We start from the raw sequence: 23995 nt of genomic DNA, 5'->3' as shown, positions 1-23995 counted from the left end.
ATCTAAGATTACAAAATAAGGTGTTCATCAATTGGGCCAATGAGCCGAGTAGTGGCAGATTACTTTGGATAAATGTAAGATTTTTCATTTTGGTAAAACAAACCAGGACAGGATTTATACAGTTAATGGTAGGGCCCTGAGAAATGTTGTCGAACAGTTCAGGTACATAATTCTTTGAAAGTTACGCACACGTAGACAGGTTAAAAAGGCGTTTAGCTCACTTGCCTTCATTGCTCAGACCCTGAGTACAGGAGTTGGGACATCATGTTGAGGTTGAACAGGTTGTTGGGAAGGACATTTTTTTGGAGTACTGAGTACAGCCCTGCTATTGGAAGGATATTTTTAAATTGGACAGCATTGCCAGGACTGGAGGGTTTGACTTATAAAATGTAGGCTGGGACCTTTTTCCAATCGATCGTAGGAGGTTGAGAAGTAACCTGATAGAGGTTTATAAAAGCACGAGGGGCATAGAAAAGTTGAATAATAAAGATCTTTTCACTCGGATAGGTTGGAAAGTTCAAAGCTGGGGACATATTTTTAAGAGGAGAAAGTGAGGACTGCAGATGCTGGAGATCAGAGCTGAAAATGTGTTGCTGGAAAAGCGCAGCAGGTCAGGCAGCATCCAAGGGCAGGAGAATCGACGTTTCGGGCATAAGCACTTCTTCAGGCTTATGCCCAAAACGTCGATTCTCCTGTTCCTTGGATGCTGCCTGACCTGCTGCGCTTTTCCAGCAACACATTTTCAGCACATATTTTTAGAGGGAGAGGATAAAGACTTAAAAGTAACCTGAGGGACATTTTTTTCATACAGAGGGCATTCATATGTGGAATGAACTGCCAAAGCAAGTGGTAGATGCAGGTACAGTTAAAGCATGTAATAGACATTTGGACATGTACATGAATAGGAATGGTTTAGAGGGATATGAGCCAAATGTAGGCAAGTGATATTATTTTAGTTTGGGAAATTTGGTCAGCATAGACGAATTGCACCAAAGAGTTTGTTTCCGTGCTGTATGGTTCTGACTATATCTAACTTATCTATTAGTACCATCAGCTGAGGTCATAAAGTTGAAGATCAGTTACAAACTAACTTGAATGGTGAGGCAGGCTTAATTAGCTGAATGGCTTCCATTTTTATGCTCCTAAATTATTACTCTCTTTTCAAATACTGTGTGAATTGAGATAAAGAGCCTTTGAGACGGTCTTTTTTAACATTATTCTCCATTCAAATTCTACTTGATGCTTCTATTTTTGCTCTCTACCTTTCTTCTTCCTTTTACCAATATTGCTTCTCTCTAATCAGAGCTCATTCTTGGACACTCACCCCCCTGCCAATATGGTCTAAAGCTTCACAAACAGCATCAGTGAATCCCCTGCGAAGACATTAGTTGGTCCTGCTAAAAGGCAATCCATCCGTCTTCTACGAGACTGATCTGCCCCATAGTTCCATGCCTAAGAAATCATGCCTTTTCTTTTACACCAGTTCTCCACACATGTTCAATCATTCAGCTTTCCTATTTATTAACGATCTAGATTAAGGAACTGAGCACGTTCTGACTAGGTTTGCAGACAATACAAAGATAAGTAGAGGGACAGGTAGCATTGAGGTGGTGGGAAGCTGCAGAAGGATTTGGACAGGTTAGGGCAGTGGGCAAAGAAGTGGCAGATAGAGTACAATGTGTGGAAGTGTGAAGTCATGGGTTTTGGTAGGAAGAATAGAGGCATGGACTATTTTCTAAATTGGGAGAAATTCAAAAGTCTGAAGTGCAAAACACTTGGGTGTTCTAGTCCAGGATTCTGTCAAGGTAAACATGCAGATTGAGTCTGTATTAAGGGAGGCAAATGCAATTATGGCATCTATTTTGAGAGGGCTTGAAGATAAAAGCAGAGATGTAATTCTGAGGCTCTAAAAGGCTCTGGTCAGACCACATATGGAGTATTGTGTGCAGTTTTGGGCCCCATATCTCAGGAACGGTGTTCTGGCCCTGGAGCATGTTCAGACGAGGGTCATGAGGAATGGTGCCAGGAATGAAAAGCTTAACATACAAGGAACGCTTGAGGAGTCTTGAGTCTATATGTGATGATGTTTAGACGGATGGAGGGGGACCTAATTAAAACTTACAGAATACTGACTGGCCTGGACAGAGTAGATGTTGGGAAGGTGTTTCCATTGGTAGGAGGCTAGGATCCGACGGCACAGCCTTAGAGTAAAAGGGAAGACCTTTAAGAATGGAGATAAGGAGAAACTTCTTCAGCCAGAGAGTAGTAAGCTGCTTCCAACGCATTCCAACACAACCAGGGAGCCTTGTAGGTAGCCTACAGCTACCTACAAGGCCTGTCTGTTTCACTACCTAACAAATATTTCTGGTTCTTCTTTACCATCTTCTTCTTTATCCTTTCCTGCACAGCTGAACCAGTGTGCCACAAACCTAGTTCTGACTACCGTCTTCAGAGAAATCAATGTCTTCACCAGTATCCAAAGTACAGAAAACTGATTAGTAAGTAGGTCCTCAGGGGACTGCTGCATCTGCTTCAATTTCTTGAGCTGCCTGGCAGTCACACATTCCCATTCTGCTTTTATCCTCAAAGCCTGGAGTTATGATTACTTCTCTAATGTGCTATCCACCTAGCTTTCTGCCTCACAGAATCACCATAGAAATTCCAACTGCAACTCAAAGAATCATAGATCCTCCACAGCACAGAAGAGACCATTTGGCCCATTGAGTCTGCACTAAACCGTGGAAGACCATCTGACCTAGATTCTAGCATTTTCCATGACAGATGTTAAGCTCTTTGTAGTTTTCTGCTATTTGTCTCCCTCCTTCGAGAATACAAAACTTACATTTCCTATTTTACAAACTATTGCAGTTTTTATGAATCTAGGAAATATTACAAATTAAAAACAATGCACCTACTATCTCAGCAGTCTCTTAAGACAGAGGATGAAGTCTATCAGGATGTGGGGATTGTCCACTTTTAGTTTGAATAATTTTCTTACTACTCTTTTCCTGATGTGATTATTAAGTTTTAAGTTTCTCCTTCTATTCACTTCGAGGCATTTTTATAACCAGAATAGCATTTGTATGTTCTGTAGTGAAGTTAGATACAAAATACCTGTTTAATTTGTCAGCCATTTCCTTATTTTCCATTTTTTTTTTCCCATAACTCACTCCTGAGAGACGCAATATTCAATACTATTCTTTTCAAATTTAAATATCTATGAGAACTAATACAGATTTAAATTCGGAGCTAGATTACTCTCATACTGTAATTTCTGCGAGATTTTTCCAGTAATTTTTTGCATGCTTTTACATTCTGTCCAATCTTCTAATCTGCCACTAACCTGTACAGACTTAGTCATAGTCATACAGCATGGAAACAGACCCTTCGGTCCAACTCGTCCACGCCAACCAGATATCCCAATCTGACCTCGTCCCATTTTCCAGCATTTGGCCCCTATTCCTCTAAACCTTTCCTGTTAATGTATATCCAGATGCCTTTTAAATATTGTAATTGCACCCACCTCCACCACTTCCTCTGGCAGCACTACCCATTGCACGAACAAGTTACCCTTCAGGTCCTTTTTAAATCTTTCCCCTCTCACCTTAAACCTATGTCCTCTAGTTTTGGACTCCCCACTCTAGGAAAAACACCTTGCCTATTCACCCTACCCATGCCCCTAATGATTTTAGAAGCCTCTATAAGGATAGCCCTCAACTGCCGACGCTCATGGGGAAAAAACTTAGCCTATTCAACCTCTCCCAATAATTCAAACCTTCCAGTCCCAGCAACATCCGTATAAATCTTTTCTGACCAGACTTGCATGCAGAGCTCTGAAAGTGGACTCACAAATGTCCTGTACAGCTGCAACGTGTCACCCCAACTCCTATACTCAATCTCCTGACTGATGAAGGCAAGTGTGCCAAACACCTTCCTCACCTCACTGTCTGTCTATCTGAGAGACTCCACTTTCAAGCAACTGTGTGTTAAGGAATAGACCACCCCCCTCAAAATATATTAAGATGATAGCCTGGACACTAACTTTCTCCTACTTTAAACAAAAAAGTGTAAAGGCATTACATTCTAGATACGATTCGATTGGTCAAATTATTCGGCTTTAAGCAAAACACACTATTTTTGTACTACAATTAAAATACAACAAAATAAAACTTAAAGAAAATAATTGTCTTAACTGTAACTATTCAAATGCTTAACAAAATAATACATTAACTACTAACAGACTGTTCCAATGTAGTAACACCCCCCTCAGCAATCGCAAATTCAGTAAAATAGATTTGTCTCGTAATTCTAGCAGCAGGAAGAAAAGCCCAGCATTCAGCTGGAATAGAGAGAGGAATAAGAGTTTCCACATCCAACTTCAAGACCCCAGCAATTGCTGAACACTAAAACAAAGAAAAAATCCTGGTTCTTTGGGAGCTAATAAATTGCTTGGAAAACACTATAAACAGACCACTCATTTTTTTTCCCACAATCTGATTGGTCTAATAAATTAGAGAAGATCAGGAGTAGGTTAAAATCATTGATTTGGTTTATTCATTCATGGATGAGGGTGTCACTGGCTTGACAGTGTTCATTGACAATTCCTAATTGCCCAGAATTAACAGTCAATCACATTGCTGTGGGTCTGGAGTCACATGTAGGTGAGGACCAAGTAAGGATGGCAATTTCCTTCCCTAAGAGACATCAGTGAACCAGATGGGCTTTTCCAACAATTGATAATGGACTCATGGTCATCAATAGTTTGTTATTTTCAGATTTTTATTGAATTCAAATTCCACTTTCTGCACCTGGGTCACCAGAATATTATCTAGGTGTCTGAATTAATAGTAGGGCAATAATACCACTGGGCCATCGCCTCCCCATTGCTACATCTTTCTCATAAGTCTTCATGTTTTTTTTTGTATCTCTATTCTCCAGTATAAACCCAGTTGGGATACATAAACTACTTCCACATACAGCTTTTTGTCTTTACTATTTCTTATCTTCACCCAAACTGATTTTCGCAACTAAGGTCCTCTTTTATTAACAGAATGCTTTTCTAACTTCCTGTCCTTCTGAAATGTCATATGTCCTTGAATATTCAGGTCATAGCCTTCATCGTTTGTAACCATATCTGTGTAATGCCTATCAGATGACATAAAAAGCTGATGTTTGAGCATCAGGTTGACCTAGCCTGTACTATTAAAATAATTGCATTTTGTGGTAACTGCTGACAGCAGAGACCTCAAGATGAAGAATAATTTTACCCACAATTTAAGATACCAAAGGCTTGCCAACTATTTACATTATTTTCACTTAGAGATATTTAAAATAAATGTCTTAGGTTTCATAATTCAGGTAGCATTCTTAAAGTTTAACTAAGCCTTATGATTATGTCATAAGCTACACGAAAGGACAATACGGATTACACTCATACACACCTTAGAAATAGAACATTACAGCCCAGTACCCGCCCTTCAGCCCTCAATGTTGTACTGCCCTGTGAAACCAATCTGAAGCCCATCTAGCCTACACTATTCCATTCTTGTCCATATGCCTATCCAATGACCATTTAAATGCCCTTAAAGTTGGCAAGTCTACAACTGTTACAGGCAGTGCATTCCATAGCCCTAATACTCTGAATAAAGAAACTCCTCTGACATCTGTCCTAAATCTACTACCCTTCAATTTGAAGCTATGCCCCCTCGTGCTATCCATCACCATCCTAGGAAGAAGGCTTTCACTGTCCACCCAATCTAACCCTCTGATTATCTTCTATGTCTCAATTGAGTCACCTCTCAACCATCTCTCTAACGAAAACAGCCTCAAGTCCCTCAACCTATCCTCATAAGACCTTCCCTCCATACCAGGTAACATCCTAGTAAATCTCCTCTGAACCCATTCCAAAGCTTCCACATCCTTCCTATAATGCAGTGACCAGATGTACATGCAAAAATCCAAGTGCGGCCGCACCAGATTTTTGTACAGCTGCAGCATGACCTCATAGTTCTGAAACTTGATCCCTCTACTAATAAGAGCTAAACCTTACTTACATTAAAAATTATCTCAGTATCAGCAATGAGCATCAAATGTTTATCAGCTCAAATCCCAGTTTGTGGACACTTGATTGCTGTTCTAGTATTAGAACATAGAACATAAGAATATAAGAACAAAAGCAGGAGTACGCCTTCCGGCCCTTCGAGCCTACTCCGACACTCAATAAGATCATGACTGATCTTTTCATGTTCTCAGCTCCACTTACCCGCATTTTTACCATATCTCTTAATTCCTTCATTTTTCATAAAAGTATTTACCTTAGCTTTAAAAGCGCTTACTGAAGTAGCGTCAACTTCTTCCCTGGGCAAGGAGCTCCATAGATTAACAACCCTCTGCATGAAGAAGTTCCTTCTCAGTTCAGTTCTAAACCTGCTTCCTCTAATTTTGAGGCTATGCCCTCTTGTTCTAGTTTCACCTACCAGTGGAAACATCCTATCTATTTCTATTTTATTGATTCCCTTCATAATTTTATAGGTTTCTGTAAAATCCCACCCCACCCCCCAATTCTTCTGAATTACAATGAATGTAATCCCAGTCTACTCAGGCTCTCCTCATAAGCCAAACCCCTCAACTCCAGAATCAACCTGGTGAAACTCCTCTGCACTGTCTCCAGTGCCAGTACATCTTTTCTGAAGTCAGGAGACTGAATCTGCACACAGTACTCCAGGTGTTGCCTCACCAGCACCTTGCACAGTTGTAACATTACCTCTCTGCTTTTAAGCTCAACCCCTTTAGCAATGAAGGACTAAATTCTATTTGCCTTCCTAATTACTTATACCTGCAGACTAACCCTCTGCAGTTCATGCACAAGGACACCCAGGACCCTCTGCAATCAGCATGCTGCAACTTTTTACCATTCAAGTAATAATTTATTTTGCTGTTACTCCTAACAAAATGCATGACCTCATATTTACTAACATTGTATTCCATCTGCCAGAACTTTGCCCACTCACTCAATATATCAATGTTCCTCTGCAAAGTTTCACAGTCCTCTGCACACTTTGCTTTGCCACGCATCTTAGTGTCATCGGCAAATCTTGACACCATACATGTGGTCCCCAACTCCAAATCATCTCATAAGTTGTAAATAATTGTGGTTCCAACACCGATCCCTGAGGCACACCACTAATTACTGATTACCAGCCAAAATAGCACTCATTTATCCCCACTTTTTGCTTCCTGTCAGTCAACCAATCCTCTATCCAAGCTAATACTCTACGCCTAACACCACGCATCCTTATCTATGCAGACGCCTCATGTGCGGCATCTTACCAAAGGCCTTTTGAAAATCTAGGTCCACCACATCCACTGGGTCCCCGTTGTCCACCTTGCTTGAAATGTCTTCATCGAATTCGAAAAGATTTGTGAAGCATGACCTGCCTTTCATGAACCCATGTCTGCACAATGGGACAATTTCTTTCAAGATGCCCTGCTATTTCTTCCTTGATAATAGACTCAAGCATCTTCCCCATTACAGAAGTTAAGCTCACTGGTCTATAATTCCCCATCTTTTGTCGACTTCCCTTTTTAAACAGTGGCATCACATTTATTATTTTCCTATCTACTGGGACTGCCCCAGAGTCAAGTAAATTTTGGAAAATTATCGCTAGTCCACCTGCTATTTCTTCTGCCATCTCTTTTAGTACCTGGATGGATTCCATCAGGGCCAGTAGACTTGTCTATCCTTAGCTCCATTAGCTTACCCAACACTAGCTCTTCCGTAATAATAATTGTTTCTAGGTCCTCACTACCTTTGTCTCTTCGTCACTTATTGGCATGTTATTAGTATCCTCCATTGTGAAGACTGATGCAAAGTACCTGTTCAATGCCTCAGACATTTCACCATATCCCATAAATAATTGTCCCTTTTCATCTTCTAAAGGACCAACATTTAGCCACTCCTCTTTGTTTTAGAAACTTTTGCTATCTGTCTTTATATTCTGTTAGTTTTTTCTAATACTCTATCTTACTTTTCTTTATAGCTCTTTTTGTGGCTCTATGTTGACCTTTAAAGTTTCCCCAATCTTCTGGATTCCTGCTGTCTTTGGCCACTTTGTATGCCTTCTCTTTCACTTTGATAGCCTGCCTTATTTCCTTCGACACAGTTGACAGGTTACCCCTCCTCTTACAGTCCTTCCTTCTCATCGGAATATACTTTTGCTGAGCACTTTGAAAAATTTCTTTGAACGTCCTCCACTGTTTGTCAACTGTCATATTAGTACAGTCTTTCACATGATACATTAAACCAATGGATTCCAACCATTATGTTACATCAGTGTGCTGTAAAAATTGTTCAAATGTGCTGTGAAATTGAATTACAAAAGGTAATATCAATGAAAAACAAACATGGTTTCATCTTAATATTTTATCCAATTAGAATTACAACTCATAAAACTCTTGAATATTAAACATCAAATTAAAAGTGAGGTATGGGTCTACTGATTTTAAAATGTAAACTTTCAAACACAGCTGACGAAAGAGCCAAATAGAGATGACATGATAGCTGTTACTAGTGACCATAGAAACCAAGCAGTGGCATTCACACACTTGTGCTATAGATTGTACAATAAAGCTGAAGGTTGGCACGTTACCTTTGTACGTGTTTTGACTGACTGCAGTACAGGAATAAATGACTATTTCTGATCATCTTATTGCTGTTCACTTGCCATTTCTGACAATTTACTTAGATGAGCTAGCATTTTCAATTCTGGCAGGCACATGTAAAAACATCAGGAGTGGCGCTCGGCAGTGAAGCAAGATTTGTAGGTGTGTCTGTCATCAATTCCTTCCTTTGGCTCCGAGCACACCAGCAGGCCAAAGTTTTTGACTTAACTATTAAATTACAATTTACAGTATTTTGTGTTTGGCTCCGATCCATTGAATTTCAATTACAGATCAATTTTTTTTTAAAATTATGCTTTTAAAAATATTAAAACAAATATGAAATGTTACCTGCGAAATTCAGACCCCTGAACAGAGTATGGTGTGTACAACAGATTTAAGACCATGATAGTTAGAAGTAGTTGAGTTGAGTAGAAAAGCAAAGGTTAAAATCTACTTATTCTGTTCAACGACATTATTACACGCCTGTGGAACACAAAATTTTGAATTATTAAAGGTAACGATGTCCAAGTAAGTGAGGAGATTCCAACTCAGTGCCAACACTATGAATCAAAGTTAAATGCATGAATTGTTGGTCTTTTTTTCTCTTTCACCATTCTTCTCCAACTAAATTTTTCCAATCACTTCAATCTCATTGGTGATCTGTTCCTCAGCAATAATTTTCCTGCTTCTCAAGACTATTTAAGAATATTCTGTACAGAGGACCAATTAATTTGGAAGTTCCCATGCCTTGATCCACAAGACCATGGACCATAAGCTATAAGAGTGGAATTAGGTCCTTTGGTCTCCTGAGTCTGCTGCACCATGCGATCATTGCTGAGGTGTTTCTCAACTCCCTTCTCCTCTTAACCCTTGACCCCATTACTAATCAAGAACCTATTTCTGTCTTAAATACACTCAATGACTTGACCTCCACAGCAATGCATTTTTTCCCTTATCTTAGTATATGTGACAATAATAAATCAAATAAAGTCAAACAGCTCTACAGATTAACTACCCTCTGGCTGTAAAAACTCTTCCTCATCTTAATTCTAATGGGTCATCCTTTCACTTTGAGGCTGTGCCTTCAGGTCCTAGTCTCCACTTGGTCACTCTGGGATGCGGATGATCAAACTCTGGGAATTTATCTGCCTTCGATTCCATCAATTTCTATAACCAGTTATCTACTAATACAGATGTACTTCAGTTCCTCTCATTACACCCTGTGTTCCCCATCATTTCTGTGACATTATTTGTGTCCTCTTTTGTGAGGGCATAAGTGAAATATGATTTTAGTTCATCAGCCATTTCTTTGTTCCACATTACAAATGCCCCCATTTCTGACAGTAAAGAACCCTTTAGTTAGGCCTAAAGTGGAATATTGTGTACAGTTATGGTCACCACATGCCAGAAGGATTTGGATTGTGGGCGGCACGGTGGCACAGTGGTTAGCACTGTTGCCTCACAGCGCCAGAGACCCGGGTTCAATTCCCGCCTCAGGCGACTGACTGTGTGGAGTTTGCACACAGTCTGCGTGGGTTTCCCCCGGGTGCTCTGGTTTCCTCCCACAGTCCAAAGATGTGCAGGGTCAGGTGAATTGGCCATACTAAATTGCCCGTAGTGTTAGGTAAGGGGTAAATGTAGGGGTATGGGTGGGTTCGCTTCAGCGGGTCGGTGTGGACTTGTTGGGCCGAAGGGCCTGTTTCCACACTGTAATGTAATCTGTAATCTGTAATCTGGATGCCTTGGAGAGGGTACTGAAAAGGTTTACCAAGGTGTTGTCTGGTATGGGGAAGTTTAGCTTTGAAGAAAGTTTGGATAGACTGAGTTTGTTTTCACCAGAAGACAGGAGGGTGAGGAGCGGCCTGATATAGGTTTATAAGATTGTGAATGGAATGGGTGGGAAGTATAATGCTATTTCCCAGGTTGGAGGGGTGAATTACTAGGGGCCACAGTTTCAAGGTGTGGCAGGGGGAAGTTTAAAAGAGATATGCAAGGCAGGCTTTTCACACGAAGAGTGGTGAGTGCTGAGACTGCATTGCCAGACAAGTTGGTACAAGTAGACACAATAGTAGCATCTGGACGAATACGTGAATAGGAAGGGAATGGAGGGACACGGTTCCTGTAAGTGATGATTATTTTAGTATGGAAGGGTAGAATGTGTCGGCGTAGTCTTGGAGGACCAAAGGGCCAGTTCCAGAATTATATTGTTCTTTGTTCTTGCTCATCATTTGTTTTCCTCAATCTTTTCTCTTTACTTACCTTTTAATTTTACAATCACTTCTTATGGTCCCAGTAAACTTACTCGCATACTCCATTTTCAGGTCTATTGTTTTCATTCTTGCCAATTTGTATGCCTCTTTCTTGCATCTAATACTACCTCTGATGTCCCTTCGCTCCCTTTTCACTCTTGAGCCAGACAACTTTTTTGTACTTCACTCATTCGTCTTTGAATTTTTGCCACTGTCATTCCTTTCAGTCACATTTCCCAATCCAAGATAGCTAAGTTTGCGGATGACACCAAAATTAGTGATATAGTCAAAGTGAACGTTATCAAAGATTACAAAAAGATCTTAATCAATTGAGTCAATGGGATGAGGAGTGGCAGATTGAGGTATTACATTTCAGTGAAACATACAAGGGTACAATTTATACAATTACTGGTGGAGCCCTGGGTAGTGTTGTAGAACAGGGATTCAGGTATTGTCATCCCATTTCCGTATCAGTCGAAGCAAACATTCAGAGACACAGTATGGCTCTATCTTCTTCATCTTTATTCGGAGCCCTGGAGAGAGCGATCGCCCATGCAGACAAGAACATGAATTCTCAGTCTTCTCTCGAACAGCAAATTCTAAAGGAATTATATAGTCACTTACAGGAAACACCTATATTGATTGGGTGACCGTTACAATCAGCACGCATCAACAGTAAAGATTAAGCTATTTGGAATTACAAAATAAATGTTCTTCAATCTTGTTAACTGACATTATGCAATAGATGTTCTTCACCTCGTTAAACCACTACCCTTGCCTCCAGCATATCATTGTCACACGACCCTAAACTTAACTCTTTCCCTACCTGCTCATACTTTATCCACATTTTCATTCCCTCCTTTTATCATTTCATGATAACCACCTAGATGACACTACCACCTTATTCATAAGAATCTTACTGCCAGTACTTAAGCAAGTTGTTGAGACACAAGATACAATGATTAAAACACAAACATTACCAGTCCATGCAGCAGAATCTGCAGGATCCTCACAAATTGGAAAACGAAAGATTCACCAGTAAAGTTCTTAAATCCACTGTCCTTTAGTGACCATTCCATCTCCTCCACATTGAGTGGAAACGAGCCAGTTATCCAAAATCATCTTCAGTAAAGTCCAACCTGAAAACAAAATTCGGTCTGTCCTTGCATACGACTCCATGAAGAAATCTGAATTCTTGGATGAAGGCAGTTAAATACTTAACAAAACTGACGAGATGCTTCAGATGGAGGATACCAGCACATCTGAGCGTGAAGTGCAGCAGCAGGCTAGGTGAACACAGCATTCTTTGCTGCTTCTGCTCCCGCTCTGCTGTCAAATGTAACAAAGCCAACTGTCTGTTTTGACGTTAACTTGATCAGTGAACCTTCTTATCTCTTAAATAATCGAAAGAGAAGGTAAAGCTCACATGCTTTAATATCCATAGGAAGGTCACTGACAAAAAGCGTGCCAACCTCCTCTTCACTGTTGTTAGCTTCTTCACTTTCCGTGCTCATGACTGGGGAGCTGATTGAATCCATTGGATCAGGCTGTGAAGGGTGGATGCTGGTCCGAAGGTGTGCTTCATCTGAGAATGGAGAAACGCTAGAGACGATGTTAGCTGCTGAAAGTATCTTTGCATTTACTCTCTCATTTCTTCCTTGCCAAGATGGCTCAGTATGAAGACAGTCACACATTTAACTACACTAAATTGCATCTGCCTATTTCAACATGCTCAGTCATCTTGAAGTCTGTTAGTCTGGTCACTATTTGTGACATTATTAAGTTTTATACAATCCATAAACTTCTAAATTGTACTGCCTAAACAATTCAGTCATTTACAAACAATCAATGGTCCTAAAATCAAACCCTCAGGGGACCCCTTTTAGGTTATTCAAAAATGATTTTCCTTTAAAAAATTAATACTTGGTTAATATGACAGCCATTCCTGCTGAAGGGCTTTTGCCCGAAACATCGATTCTCCTGCTCTTCGGATGCTGCCTGACCTGCTGTGCTTTTCCGGCACCACTCTAATCTTGACTCTGATCTCCAGCATCTGCAGTCCTCGCTTTCGCCTAATGTGAAAGCTGTCAGGAAAAGTATTTCCAAAATCTGGAACAGCAAGAAAATAGTAAAATATTTGCTGTGCTTTAGCCACTGTAGAGGCAGTTTCAGTTCAGATTTAAATCTCAAATATTTGTGGGAAACGAATGCAGAACATATTAAGATATGTTCTCCAAATGAAACTTCCTAAATAAGACAGTCAGAATTGGTGGTTACAGACCAATAACTGTACAACTTTGCTAGAGATCAACATTCTTTGAATTTGCAATATGAAGGGGGCCAATGAAGTCCTAACAATAATTAACAGAACTTAAACACCTCAGCCTCAAGTTCTCATATTTTCTAAAATCTTAAAATATCAAAATTAAAATGCACTCTTCTTTTGTGAACACACTGCATTAAAAACAGCAAAGATATCATCATTCAATACTCTCATTTGGCTAAAGCATGACCACTGACATAATTGTTTTTTGAAACAGATTTTTGTACAATTTCAAACAAATCAGGGGCTCAACATCCTCAATTTGTTTTAAGGTTACATGCTTGATAATTTTGAAAAGGACCTAATATTGTATCATACTAATGTAAAAACAAAATCTGCCCTATTACATAGCCTACAAAACAAACTGAATTGAGATCCTGATTTAAATAAGGCAAAACAGTTACTTAAAAAGGATTTTTTGAACCAGTATTTTAACAAACCAAAATATTTAAGTATCAAACACTCTCAGCACAGCACAATTTACACTGAAACTTACCCCCTCGACCCAAGTATTACTACAACCTTAATTTCAGCATTTATTTATTTTTGCATCCTCTCAATGAAATTACACTTATAAAAAGAGAAAACCCTCACAGCGGACCACACGGGGCCGCAGTCGAAGCCACTCCCTCCCCCAAAACAAAGACTCGCCGAGTCAAGTCCACAGCCCAGAAACTGAGACTCCCACAACAAAATCCCGGACAAAGCTTCCCCGGCAGCCAATGCATTTCACTGTCGGGATCCTAGCAAACCAGCTCCATTTCCTCGCCCTTTTCCCAGTGATGCCACGTCATCCTAAAAGTACTTTTAAGCAGTACCAAATTTTGTTCAGATGTTTTTCTTTGATGTTCCTGATTTCTAACTTTTTTTTAAATTATGCTCCAGAGCCTCAAACCTCGAGTCTGTGGGACTCCAAACTCCTTTTACCTAGGGGAGTCAAACTCCTTTCTTACTTTACTACTCACGGGAAGTTGAACCAGTTTTCGTATTCTATATATCCAGAGACTTGAACCCCAATTAAGCCCAGGGGACTCGAACCCCAATACATAATAGATGTTCTTCACCCCGTTAAACCGCTACCCTTGCCTCCAATATCTCATTATTTACTCCTAGTTCTTATCTGGTCAAAGCCACGCTAGCTGAGCCTTTGTCACGCAACCCTAAACCTATCTCTGTCCCTACCTGCTCATACATTATACACATTACCTCAGGTACAGAATTCTTTGAAATTTGCGTCACAGGTGGATAGGGTGGCTAAGAAGGTATTTTGCACACTTGATTTCATTGCTCACACTTTTGAGTAGAGGAGTTGGGGTGTCACGTTGAGGTTGTATAGGATGTTGGTGAGGCCTTTTCTGGAGCACTGTGTGCAGTTTTGGTTGCCCGGTTATAGGAAAATATTAAATTGGAGAGGGTTCAGAAAAGATTTACCAGGATGTTGACGGAATGAAGGGTTTGGGTTACAAAATCATGAGGGCCATAGATAAGGTGAATAGCAAAGATCTTTGCTATTTTGGTGGGGGGTGGGGAGAACCTGGAGCCATATTTTTAAAAATGAGCTGAGAAAGATTTAAAAATGACATGAGGGACAACAGAAAATGGTTTGTATGTGGAATAAACTGCCAGAAGGAGTGGTGAATGCAGGAATAGTTGAATATTTAAAAGACATTTCGATAAGTACTTGAACAGGAAAGGTTTGGAGGGATATGGGCCAAATGCAGGCAGGTGGGACTAGTTTAGTTTAGGAACATGGTCAACTTGGACTAGTTGAACAGAAAGCTCTGTTTCCATGCTGAATGACTCAAAACCTTAATAGATGCTGGCCAGGTTAAAAGTCCAGCAAGTCATTGGCTTGCCTCTGTCTCACTTTCAGACCTGACACCAGGATGAACTGTCTGATAGGAAGTAAGCATTCTAATTTGCCAGCATTGTTAAAATGGAGACAGAATCATGACATTGGGAAAATTCCCGACTCCCAAGCCCTGTCTTCACGATCCTGGTCCGTGTCCACCATACTTAAAACAATTTTGGAAATCAGTTCCATCAGCTTGTTTGGAACTTTCAAATTTAACTTAACAAATTCATAGTTTAGATTTGTTCAGATTTTTAACATCTTAAAATTCACAAACACAAAGTGCACCCAACAGCAGAATTGATATCATAAACATTCTTAATCTTAAAAATATAATTAAAAATCAAATCAAATGTTCCAAGATCGAAATAACGTTCATGTTATCTCATAGCAGATAGCACTTTTGAATACTGCTGAATAAACTGCATGGTTGTTTTGACTAGACAAGTAGGTTTTCTCCCACCTCTCAAAAACACTAAAATTTGAAATTTTTAGGGGTCAGAACAAACATTAGTTCTACTCTGAAAATATTATATTTAAAGATACATGAAAATCAAAACCAATCACCAACCTGCACAAAATATTCCTGGTACCTCACTGCGCAGTACAACTGTTCGAACATTTTTATCACATTTAATTTCTTTTATAGCTTTCGACATCTAAACAAAAGAAAATGTTAAAATTCACATAAAAAAAAAATCCTCATCACAAAATTAAAAGTAAAATTTTTAATCGCTAAGAAATAGTTAAATCAGCCAGCCAGTTCAGGTGCTTACATAAAATACATTGGCAATCTTCCAGCACTTAGAATCACTGAATCCCTATAGTGTGGAAACAGGTTGTTTCATCCAATAAGTCCACACTGACCCTCTGAAGAGTAACACTCCGAAGAGTAACCCACCCAGACCCATTCCCCTACCCCATTACTCTACATTTACTCCTGACTAATGCACCTAACCTATACATCCATGAACACTATGGGCAATTTAGCATGGCCAATCCTCCTAACCCGCACATCTTTGGATTGGGGGAGGAAACTGGAGCACTCGAAGGAAACCCACACAGACATGGAGAGAATGTACAAATTCCACACAGCCTGAGGCTGGAGTCAAACCTGGGTCCCTGGTGCAGTGAGGCAGCAGTGCTAACCACGGAGTTACTGGGCCGCTCATTCTATTCCTTTCCCCCTTGAGTACTTTACTAGTTTCACCTTTAAGTATCTGCACTTAAATGTCTCAACATGTGACAGCAAGTTCCACATTAAACATCCTTTGCGTAAAGAGGTTTCTCCTGAATTTTTCACTAAGTGCAGGTTAATAGAGGTCTAAGTGACATGGGCACAGAATCATGTGAGAATTCTAAATGTTAGAAGCACCTTGCTCCATTTTTTGTGCTTTTGACAAGCAGCAAGGAGAGTTTCTCACCAGACATTGGCATGTTGGCAATTAAGAGCGATTATTGCTTGCTATACAACCAAAATCAACTGATTAATTTTCAATTTCCTATTTTACCAAACACACCAAACAAGCTGGACATCAAGAAATATAACAAAGAACTCCAGAGGCTGGAGCTATGAAACAAAAACAGAAATTGATGGGGAACCCCAGTAGGCCTGGCAGTATCTGTGGGAGAAAGCAAACATAGAACATAGAACAATACAGCACAGAACAGGCCCTTCGGCCCACGATGTTGTGCCGAACATTTATCCTAGCTTAAGCACCCATCCATGTACCTATCCAATTGCCGCTTAAAGGTCGCCAATGATTCTGACTCTGCCACTCCCACAGGCAGCGCATTCCATGCAAAGTTAATGTTTTGAGCCCAGTGACTCTTCATCAGAACTGTCAAACTCGAAACATTAACTCTGCTTTCTCTTTCCAGATGCTATTAAACCTGTTGACTTTCTCCAGCAATTTCTGTTTTTGTTTTAGACATTAAGAAATCTTGACATAGAAACCAGAGCAGGGACCTGACAACTTCAGCTTGCTGAAAGACCTCCAATTTAGGCTCTAAGCACCATCAGCTTTGGGATACTCCATGGATACCGACTACATGCATTCAATGTTAACTATTGGCATTTGATAAGCATCAGCATCCAAGGACCCTCATGGCACATCTCTGATCCACTAACAGGACACACTTCTGCACTTCAAGGCTGCACCTCAGTCTGCAATAGCAACTGTCATTGCAATGCTGCAGCAAGGGCACGGTGTATTCAGGAACATGCACCCAGCTCATGGACAGGACTAGGCTGCATCTCAGAGCTCTTCACTTCCTGCCATAGTGCTCACTCATTCGGAGCTTGCCTGGATGCTCAGGCATCTCTGCCTCACATGTCTTTGTGTCAACACTAAACAGCAAAGTAAAATGGAAATGAAAGAGCCTGATAGCTCTGGCTGAGGGGACAATGTGCACAAAGGCAGGAAGCTCGTCATGGTTGTCAGCAGCTCTCCGTAAAATCAAAGGGATAGTTTTCACTCAGGAGGTCCTGTTCCAAGCACAGCATCCAATACAAGTCCAAGTGATTGGATAAACTAAGTCAGTCATTTGGGTTGGTCAGAGTTAGGATGCTTTCCATGTAAAGGGTGAGAAGCAGAATGTTGGAGAAGCTACCTCAGATCATGACTCTTTCACGGCTATTGACGGCTGTTCTCCTTCTGAAATATTACTTTTTGCACAGATGAGGTGGTCTCCCGAACAAGTCAGTAGGCAGTGCACAAGGCACACAATATTACCGTTGCCGAGGGCTCGGGGTGGGTGGGAGTGAGTGGTTTAGATGTTGCAAATATCAATGGGAGTGGTAGAGCATGAACCTCGTTAGGCATTGGGTATAAAAGCAGAGAAAATGTGAGTGTGAGGGATCAAGAAGTAGTTACCCTGACTGAGTGAAAAATAATATTGAGAAAATATTTGAGAAAAATAATATAAAGCTGGGCATTCATTCTGACAGCTGAGACTTCTCTAACTCAGGTGGTAACCGTGAAGAAGCTGGCATGGTCTAGTGCTATGGACCTCATTGCTGGTACTAGGAAAACAGAAAGCCCCACCTCTACACTACCCCATCCATCATGACCTGCAGCTACTTGCCCACAAAGCAAGGAGCCAATCTCCCTGTCCACCATGTCTGGGTCAAATGTGCAGCTCCAGACTGACAGTATTTGTCTGGGTGCATAACAGGTGGATAAGGGTAAAGCGGTTGATGTGGTGTACATGGATTTCAGTAAGGCGTTTGATAAGTAGGCTATTGCACAAAATACGGAGGCATGGGTGATTTAGCCATTTGGATCAGAAATTGACTTGTTGAAACAAGACAGAGGGTGATGGTTGATGGGAAATGTTCATCCTGAAGTTCAGTTACTAGTGATGTACTGCAAAGATCTGTTTTGGGGTCATTGTTGTTTGCCATTTTTATAAATGACCTGGGTGAGGGCACAGAAGGATGGGTTAGTAAATTTGTGGATGAGTGGAGTTGTGGACAGTGCTAAAGGATGTTGCAGGTTACAGAGGGACATAGATAAGCTGCAGAGCCGGACTGAGAGGTGTCAAATGGAGTTTAATGCGGACATTTGTGAGCCATCACCATCCAAGGAAAAAGGCTCTCACTGTCCACCCTATCTAGCCCTTTGATTATTGTTATATGTCTCAATTAAGTCACCTCAATCTCCTTCTCTCTAATGAAAACAGCCTCATGTCCCCCAGCCTTTCCTCATAAGACCTTCCCTCCATACCAGGCAACATCCTAGTAAATCTCCTTTAAATCCTTTCCAAAGCTTCCACAGCTTTCCTATAATGCTGTGACCAGAGCTGCATGCAATACTCCAAGCATGGCTTGGAGTATTGCGTGCAGTTGGAAGGAGCAACAGGAATAAGAGTACTGGGTCAATGGTAAGATTCTTGGCACTGTAGATAAGCAGAGAGATGTCTATGTACATAGATCTCTAAAAGTTGCCAAACAGGTTAATATAGAGTTGTTAAGAAGGCATGTGGTGTGTTAGCTTTTATTGGTAGAGGGATTTAGTTTCAGAGCCACGAGCTCATGTTGCAGCTGTACAAACTCTGGTGTGGCCATGCTTGGAGTATTGCGTGCAGTTCTGGTCACAGCATTGTAGGAAGGATGTGGAAGCTTTGCAAAGGGTTTAACGGAGATTTACTAGGATGTTGCCTGGTACGGAGGGAAGGTCTTATGAGGAAAGGCTGAGGGACTTGAGGCTATTTTCATTAGAAAGGAGATTGAGGTGACTTAATTGAGACATATAAAGATAATCAAAGGGTTAGATAGGGTGGACAGTGAGAGCTTTTTTCCTTGGATGGGGATGGCTCGCACGAGGGACATAGCTTTAAATTGAGAGGTGATAGATATAGGACAGATGTCAAAGGTAGTTTGTTTACTCAGAGTAGTAGTACCTGCAAGAGTAGTAGACTCGCCAACTATAAGGGCATTTAAATGGTCATTGGATAAACATATGGATAGTAATGGAATAGTCTAAGTTAGATGGGCTTCAGATTGCTTCCACAGGTTGGCACAACATCGAGGGCCGAAGGGCCTGTACTGGGCTGTAGCGTTCTCTGAAGGAAAAAGTGGGCAGACATAGGCTCACATAGATGAATAGGGTAGGGACCTGGGGAGATGCAAAGTTTATAGGAAGGGCCATCAGGGAGGGGATCCAATGTTCAGGGCCTCACCAACACATAAGAGATGGAGGCTGTAAACACTGCCCAAAGTGAACTCCCTCATCACCTTCTCGAAACAATGCAATGGTAAAAAAATGCTCAAGTGCCTTGATTTGTAAGGGGAAGCATGCAGGACCCATCGGCAGGAAGTCCCACGTACTGTACATGAAACAGGCAACCCAGTACATTGGCTCTCAAATGCTGTACATTTCCATATCCCAGGTATTGCTAACCACTTCATTCAACACCAACATTTTTGCACACAGGCAAGGAAAAGATTAAGATTCATTGACCAGCAGAATCCAGGTCTATACATATGCCTTATTCAACTTGCTTTCACATATAGCAGCAGACTCTCAACACAGACAGTGATCTATGGTATATTCTATATGGACATCATGCTCAGCATCATCGTGCCATAGACTTTTGGGGCTAGACAGATACTCAAACAAACAGATTAACGTTTAGGAAAAGTGCAACTTCATATTGAATACAACATTACCTTTCTGAGGGCTACTAATGTGCCCTCAGAAAGCTTTTTCCTTTCCAAAGACAAACCCCAAAAGGGAGAAATTGGTGCCACAATTCTCCAAAAGGGGCCTCGAGGTCCTGGTGTATTGGATGCGCCAGTAGTAGTTAATGAGGCAAATTTGCCAAGATGCAGCAAGAGATTTTGTTAAGCCATGTGAAGAGAAACTCTCAATAAAACTGATAATCTAAAAAATGTAAGATTCAGCCCAATATTTTCAGTTTCCAGATTTATTTCTACAATATTTTACGTGAAGACACATCATCTTTCTTACCACCAATTTTGAGCTTACCCATGTATAGTCCCTCAGACTTGTCCTCGCTTTTTAGATACAGGAATAACATAGGTGCCCTTTCAATTCAATGGCATTATACAACTTTCTAATAAATTTATATAAACATATAATTATTCATCTAATATAATCAACAATAAGTTATAGATTTGTGTGAATGGTTCTGCTTACCATTTCCACAAGATTTTTGCTGATTGCATTTTTCGACTGTGGTCGGTTTATTCCAAATACAACAATTCCTGTCAAAATGAACACAATTGAAAAGTTAGACAACAAATTCTAAGTTACAGACATTTGAACAAAAATTATATAAAATAAAGCCTAAGGATAATTAAAAGAATGGTGGGGCAATTAAGGACAAAAATGGAAATATAATGGTTAAGCAGTCTGATGTACTTTTCACCTATTTTCATGGAAGTGGAGGATGAAATTAGTGTCACAACATAAGAGGAGAAGGTAGAGATATGGGCTAGAATAAAAACAGTTAGAATAAAAGGTGTTATGTAACTTCGTATAAAGCAAGATTACTAAATCATCCAGTCCAGATCATGTCAGAGGCCTAGAGAATTGAAAACACTATACTATTGTAAAAAGAGAGTTACTTTTAAGACAGAAGTAGGTAGCTTTGCATGGTTATCAGTAGTAGATTGGAATGTGGAACTCAACACACTAAGATCATTGTTGATATGTCTGAAGGGCAAAGCAGGTTAGAAGACTAAATGGATTACTTGTGTTGTTAATTCATATATTTGTTTGTAGAGGGATAATTTAGAAAACAGAGGCCAACAATGGAGCGGAAATCACTAGTGATCACAGTCAAGTACAAATCTAATTCCCACTCAAAGAAGAACAGACTAATAAGGGGCAATCAGTATTTGAAGAACTGTTTAACTTTTTTGATAAAGTAACAGAGAGGGTTAATGCAAGTAGACAAGATGTTGTGCGTTAGCAAGGCATTTGATAAAATAAAAAATAACTAGCTTATCTGGGAAATAGGAACACATACATACAGATGATTAAAGGGACCACAATAGCGTGGGGACATAATTGGCTATGGAATGAAAAAACAAAGTAGTGGTGAATGGATATTTTCTAGACTGGACACTGGTGTCATATATGTTACGACTACTGATTTCCTTGTTTCGTGCAAGTTACTTGGACATGGATGTAAGAAGTTCAATGTTAAAATTTATTGATTATATAAAACTTTGTCCATGTTTCACCAAAAGAGTATCTCTATCCTCCTGAACCTTGCCACTACCTTACTCATTATTTACTACGTTTACTAAGTTTTATATAATCAATAAATTTTAACATAGTAAATAATGAGTAAGGTAGTGGCAAGGTTCAGGAGGATAGAGATACTCTTTTGGTGAAACATGGACAGACATGAAAATCAAAATGTTATTATTTTGAGGACATGTAAGAGTACAGGGATCTACAGATATACGTGCACAAATCCTTGAATGTGTGATAGGTCATTTTGATAAGGAAATTAAGGAAATATATGGGATTTATGGTTTTGTAAATAGAAATATTGACAAAGGAAATCATTTAAACCTTTACAAATTACTGGTTAAACCTCAGCTGGTGTGTTGTATACAATTTAGGGGATCATGTTTTAGGAAGGTTGTCAATGTTTTGGAAAGGATAGAAAAGAGATTTCCAGAGAAAATGAACTTCAAGTGTATGGAAGAATTGGATATAATAGACTTGCTGTCCTTAGAGAAGACATGATTATGGGGTTACCCAACAAATGTGTTCAAAATGATTAGGTGTTGTATCAAACAAGTAGGGAGAAATTGTTTATTCTAGCAAGGAGCTTGAAAAATAGAGGTCATGGATTTAAATTGGCAAAACAACTAAATAATATATCAAAATGCATTGCTTTCTCTCTACACAAATGGGTTGTTAAAGTCTGGAACATACTACCTGAAAGAGTGATGAAATCAGAAACTAAAGATTCTTTCAAACAGAAATTGGTCAAGTATTTTACAGGAATTTGAAATACAGGTCTAAACTCTTTGAAAGAGTTGGCACAGACACATCAGCCAAATGGTCTTGTGTTGTAAGCTTCTATGATTATACTTGCCGTTATAGAAGTGAATTTTGAACTCTATCTTTGCCAGTTTGCATTCTGAACATTAAAAATAGCCTGCAACTAATATACTACACAAAGGTCAGTATTCATATCACAAGTGGTAAATTAGCTGTCAATAGTATGATGGATTTGGAAAGACTGCGGATACTGAAGAATCTGTATAATTAGTCATGGTTTAAAATGTTTCAATAGCATTTTAAAATGTTTTAATCTTAACATGGCAAAATATAAATCTAATGAACAGATTACAAGTTAATGCTGCACTGAGTGCCTTCAACATACAGTGTGGTTGACTTTCCCCTGATCTTCCAGCTGACATCTCAATAATATTCGTATCTTTATTTGAAATAAGTTAGTGATTCATAACCAGCATTTACAAGCAAATAGTTATCTCATGACATCAAAACTATACCAATCATTTACCCTAGATTCATGGATTATGCAGTTCATGTACCACTCTTCTGTTTACTTTTAGTAAGTTTGAGCCTACTATTTAAACCTAGTCAACCAATTATTAAGCTGATCATTGTATGCTTAAATATTATTAACAAAACAATTTACAATTACATTTTGATAGAAGGCATATGTAATTTTACACAGTGGTTCTCCAGATATGAATAATAAAATCTAGGTCTTTATTAAGGATGTAAAGCAATATTTGTGATAACATTATCGTTTTTGCACAATGTTTTAAGTAACAAGGATAACAACTGTGACTATAAAGAGCTTCCAAAAACTCAAAAATATAATGTTTAGATTTCCAGCTTTCACAGTATTGATCTTATTCTTAAGTATAAATAAAAATTATAGTAGAATCATTCACAATACCTCTTGATTCACAAGAGAACAGATCCACATATTTTAGTTTTATTACTTTAAGCCAAAATGTCTGATGCTCTTGCAACAATAGAAATCCATTCAAGTAAAAACAGAATTATTTCTATTTATTGCGTCCATCAAGTGTTTCAGTGAATTATTTTCAGAAGGAACTGGATGAACACCAATGTCCTAGATGGGAGATTTGCTAGAGCACTTCAGAAGGGTTTAAATTAGTTTGGCAGGGGGATGGGAACTAGAGCTACAGATCAGAGGAGAGGATCGTTGTTGAATGGGCAGAAATAGAATGGAGTAGAGACTCTGTCAGGAAGGATACATAGTTGATGGGGCAAAGGGATAGGTTAAAGTGTGTCTGTTTCAATGCAAGGAGTGCCAGGAATAAGAGTGATGAACTTAGGGCATTGATCAGTACTTGGAACTACAATGTTGTGGCCATAACAGAGATGTGGATTTCACAGGGGCAGGAATGGTAGGTGGATG

At 39.7% G+C, this 23995-nt stretch overlaps 1 protein-coding gene across 4 annotated transcripts in view; it reads right to left on the bottom strand.

Moving 5' to 3' along the window:
• The window catches only part of auh (AU RNA binding methylglutaconyl-CoA hydratase), a 340890-nt gene that overhangs the window by 280939 nt on the left and 35956 nt on the right, over nucleotides 1-23995 (bottom strand). For all 4 annotated transcript variants that reach the window (XM_043714150.2, XM_043714142.2, XM_043714131.2 and 1 more), the window contains exons 2-3: nucleotides 20749-20816; nucleotides 15657-15744 (exon numbers count right to left, since the gene is read on the bottom strand). In XM_043714150.2, coding sequence (XP_043570085.1) covers nucleotides 15657-15744; nucleotides 20749-20816 — 156 coding nt within the window. The remainder of the gene's footprint in view (nucleotides 1-15656; nucleotides 15745-20748; nucleotides 20817-23995) is intronic.

The sequence above is a fragment of the Chiloscyllium plagiosum genome, unplaced genomic scaffold (genome assembly GCF_037043375.1).
Source record: "Chiloscyllium plagiosum isolate Xiang-an unplaced genomic scaffold, Cpla_swu_hap1 HiC_scaffold_2, whole genome shotgun sequence".
Lineage (NCBI taxonomy): Eukaryota > Metazoa > Chordata > Chondrichthyes > Orectolobiformes > Hemiscylliidae > Chiloscyllium > Chiloscyllium plagiosum.
The sequence above is the reverse complement of the archived record's forward strand: the minus strand, read 5'-3'. Positions and strand labels throughout refer to the sequence as shown.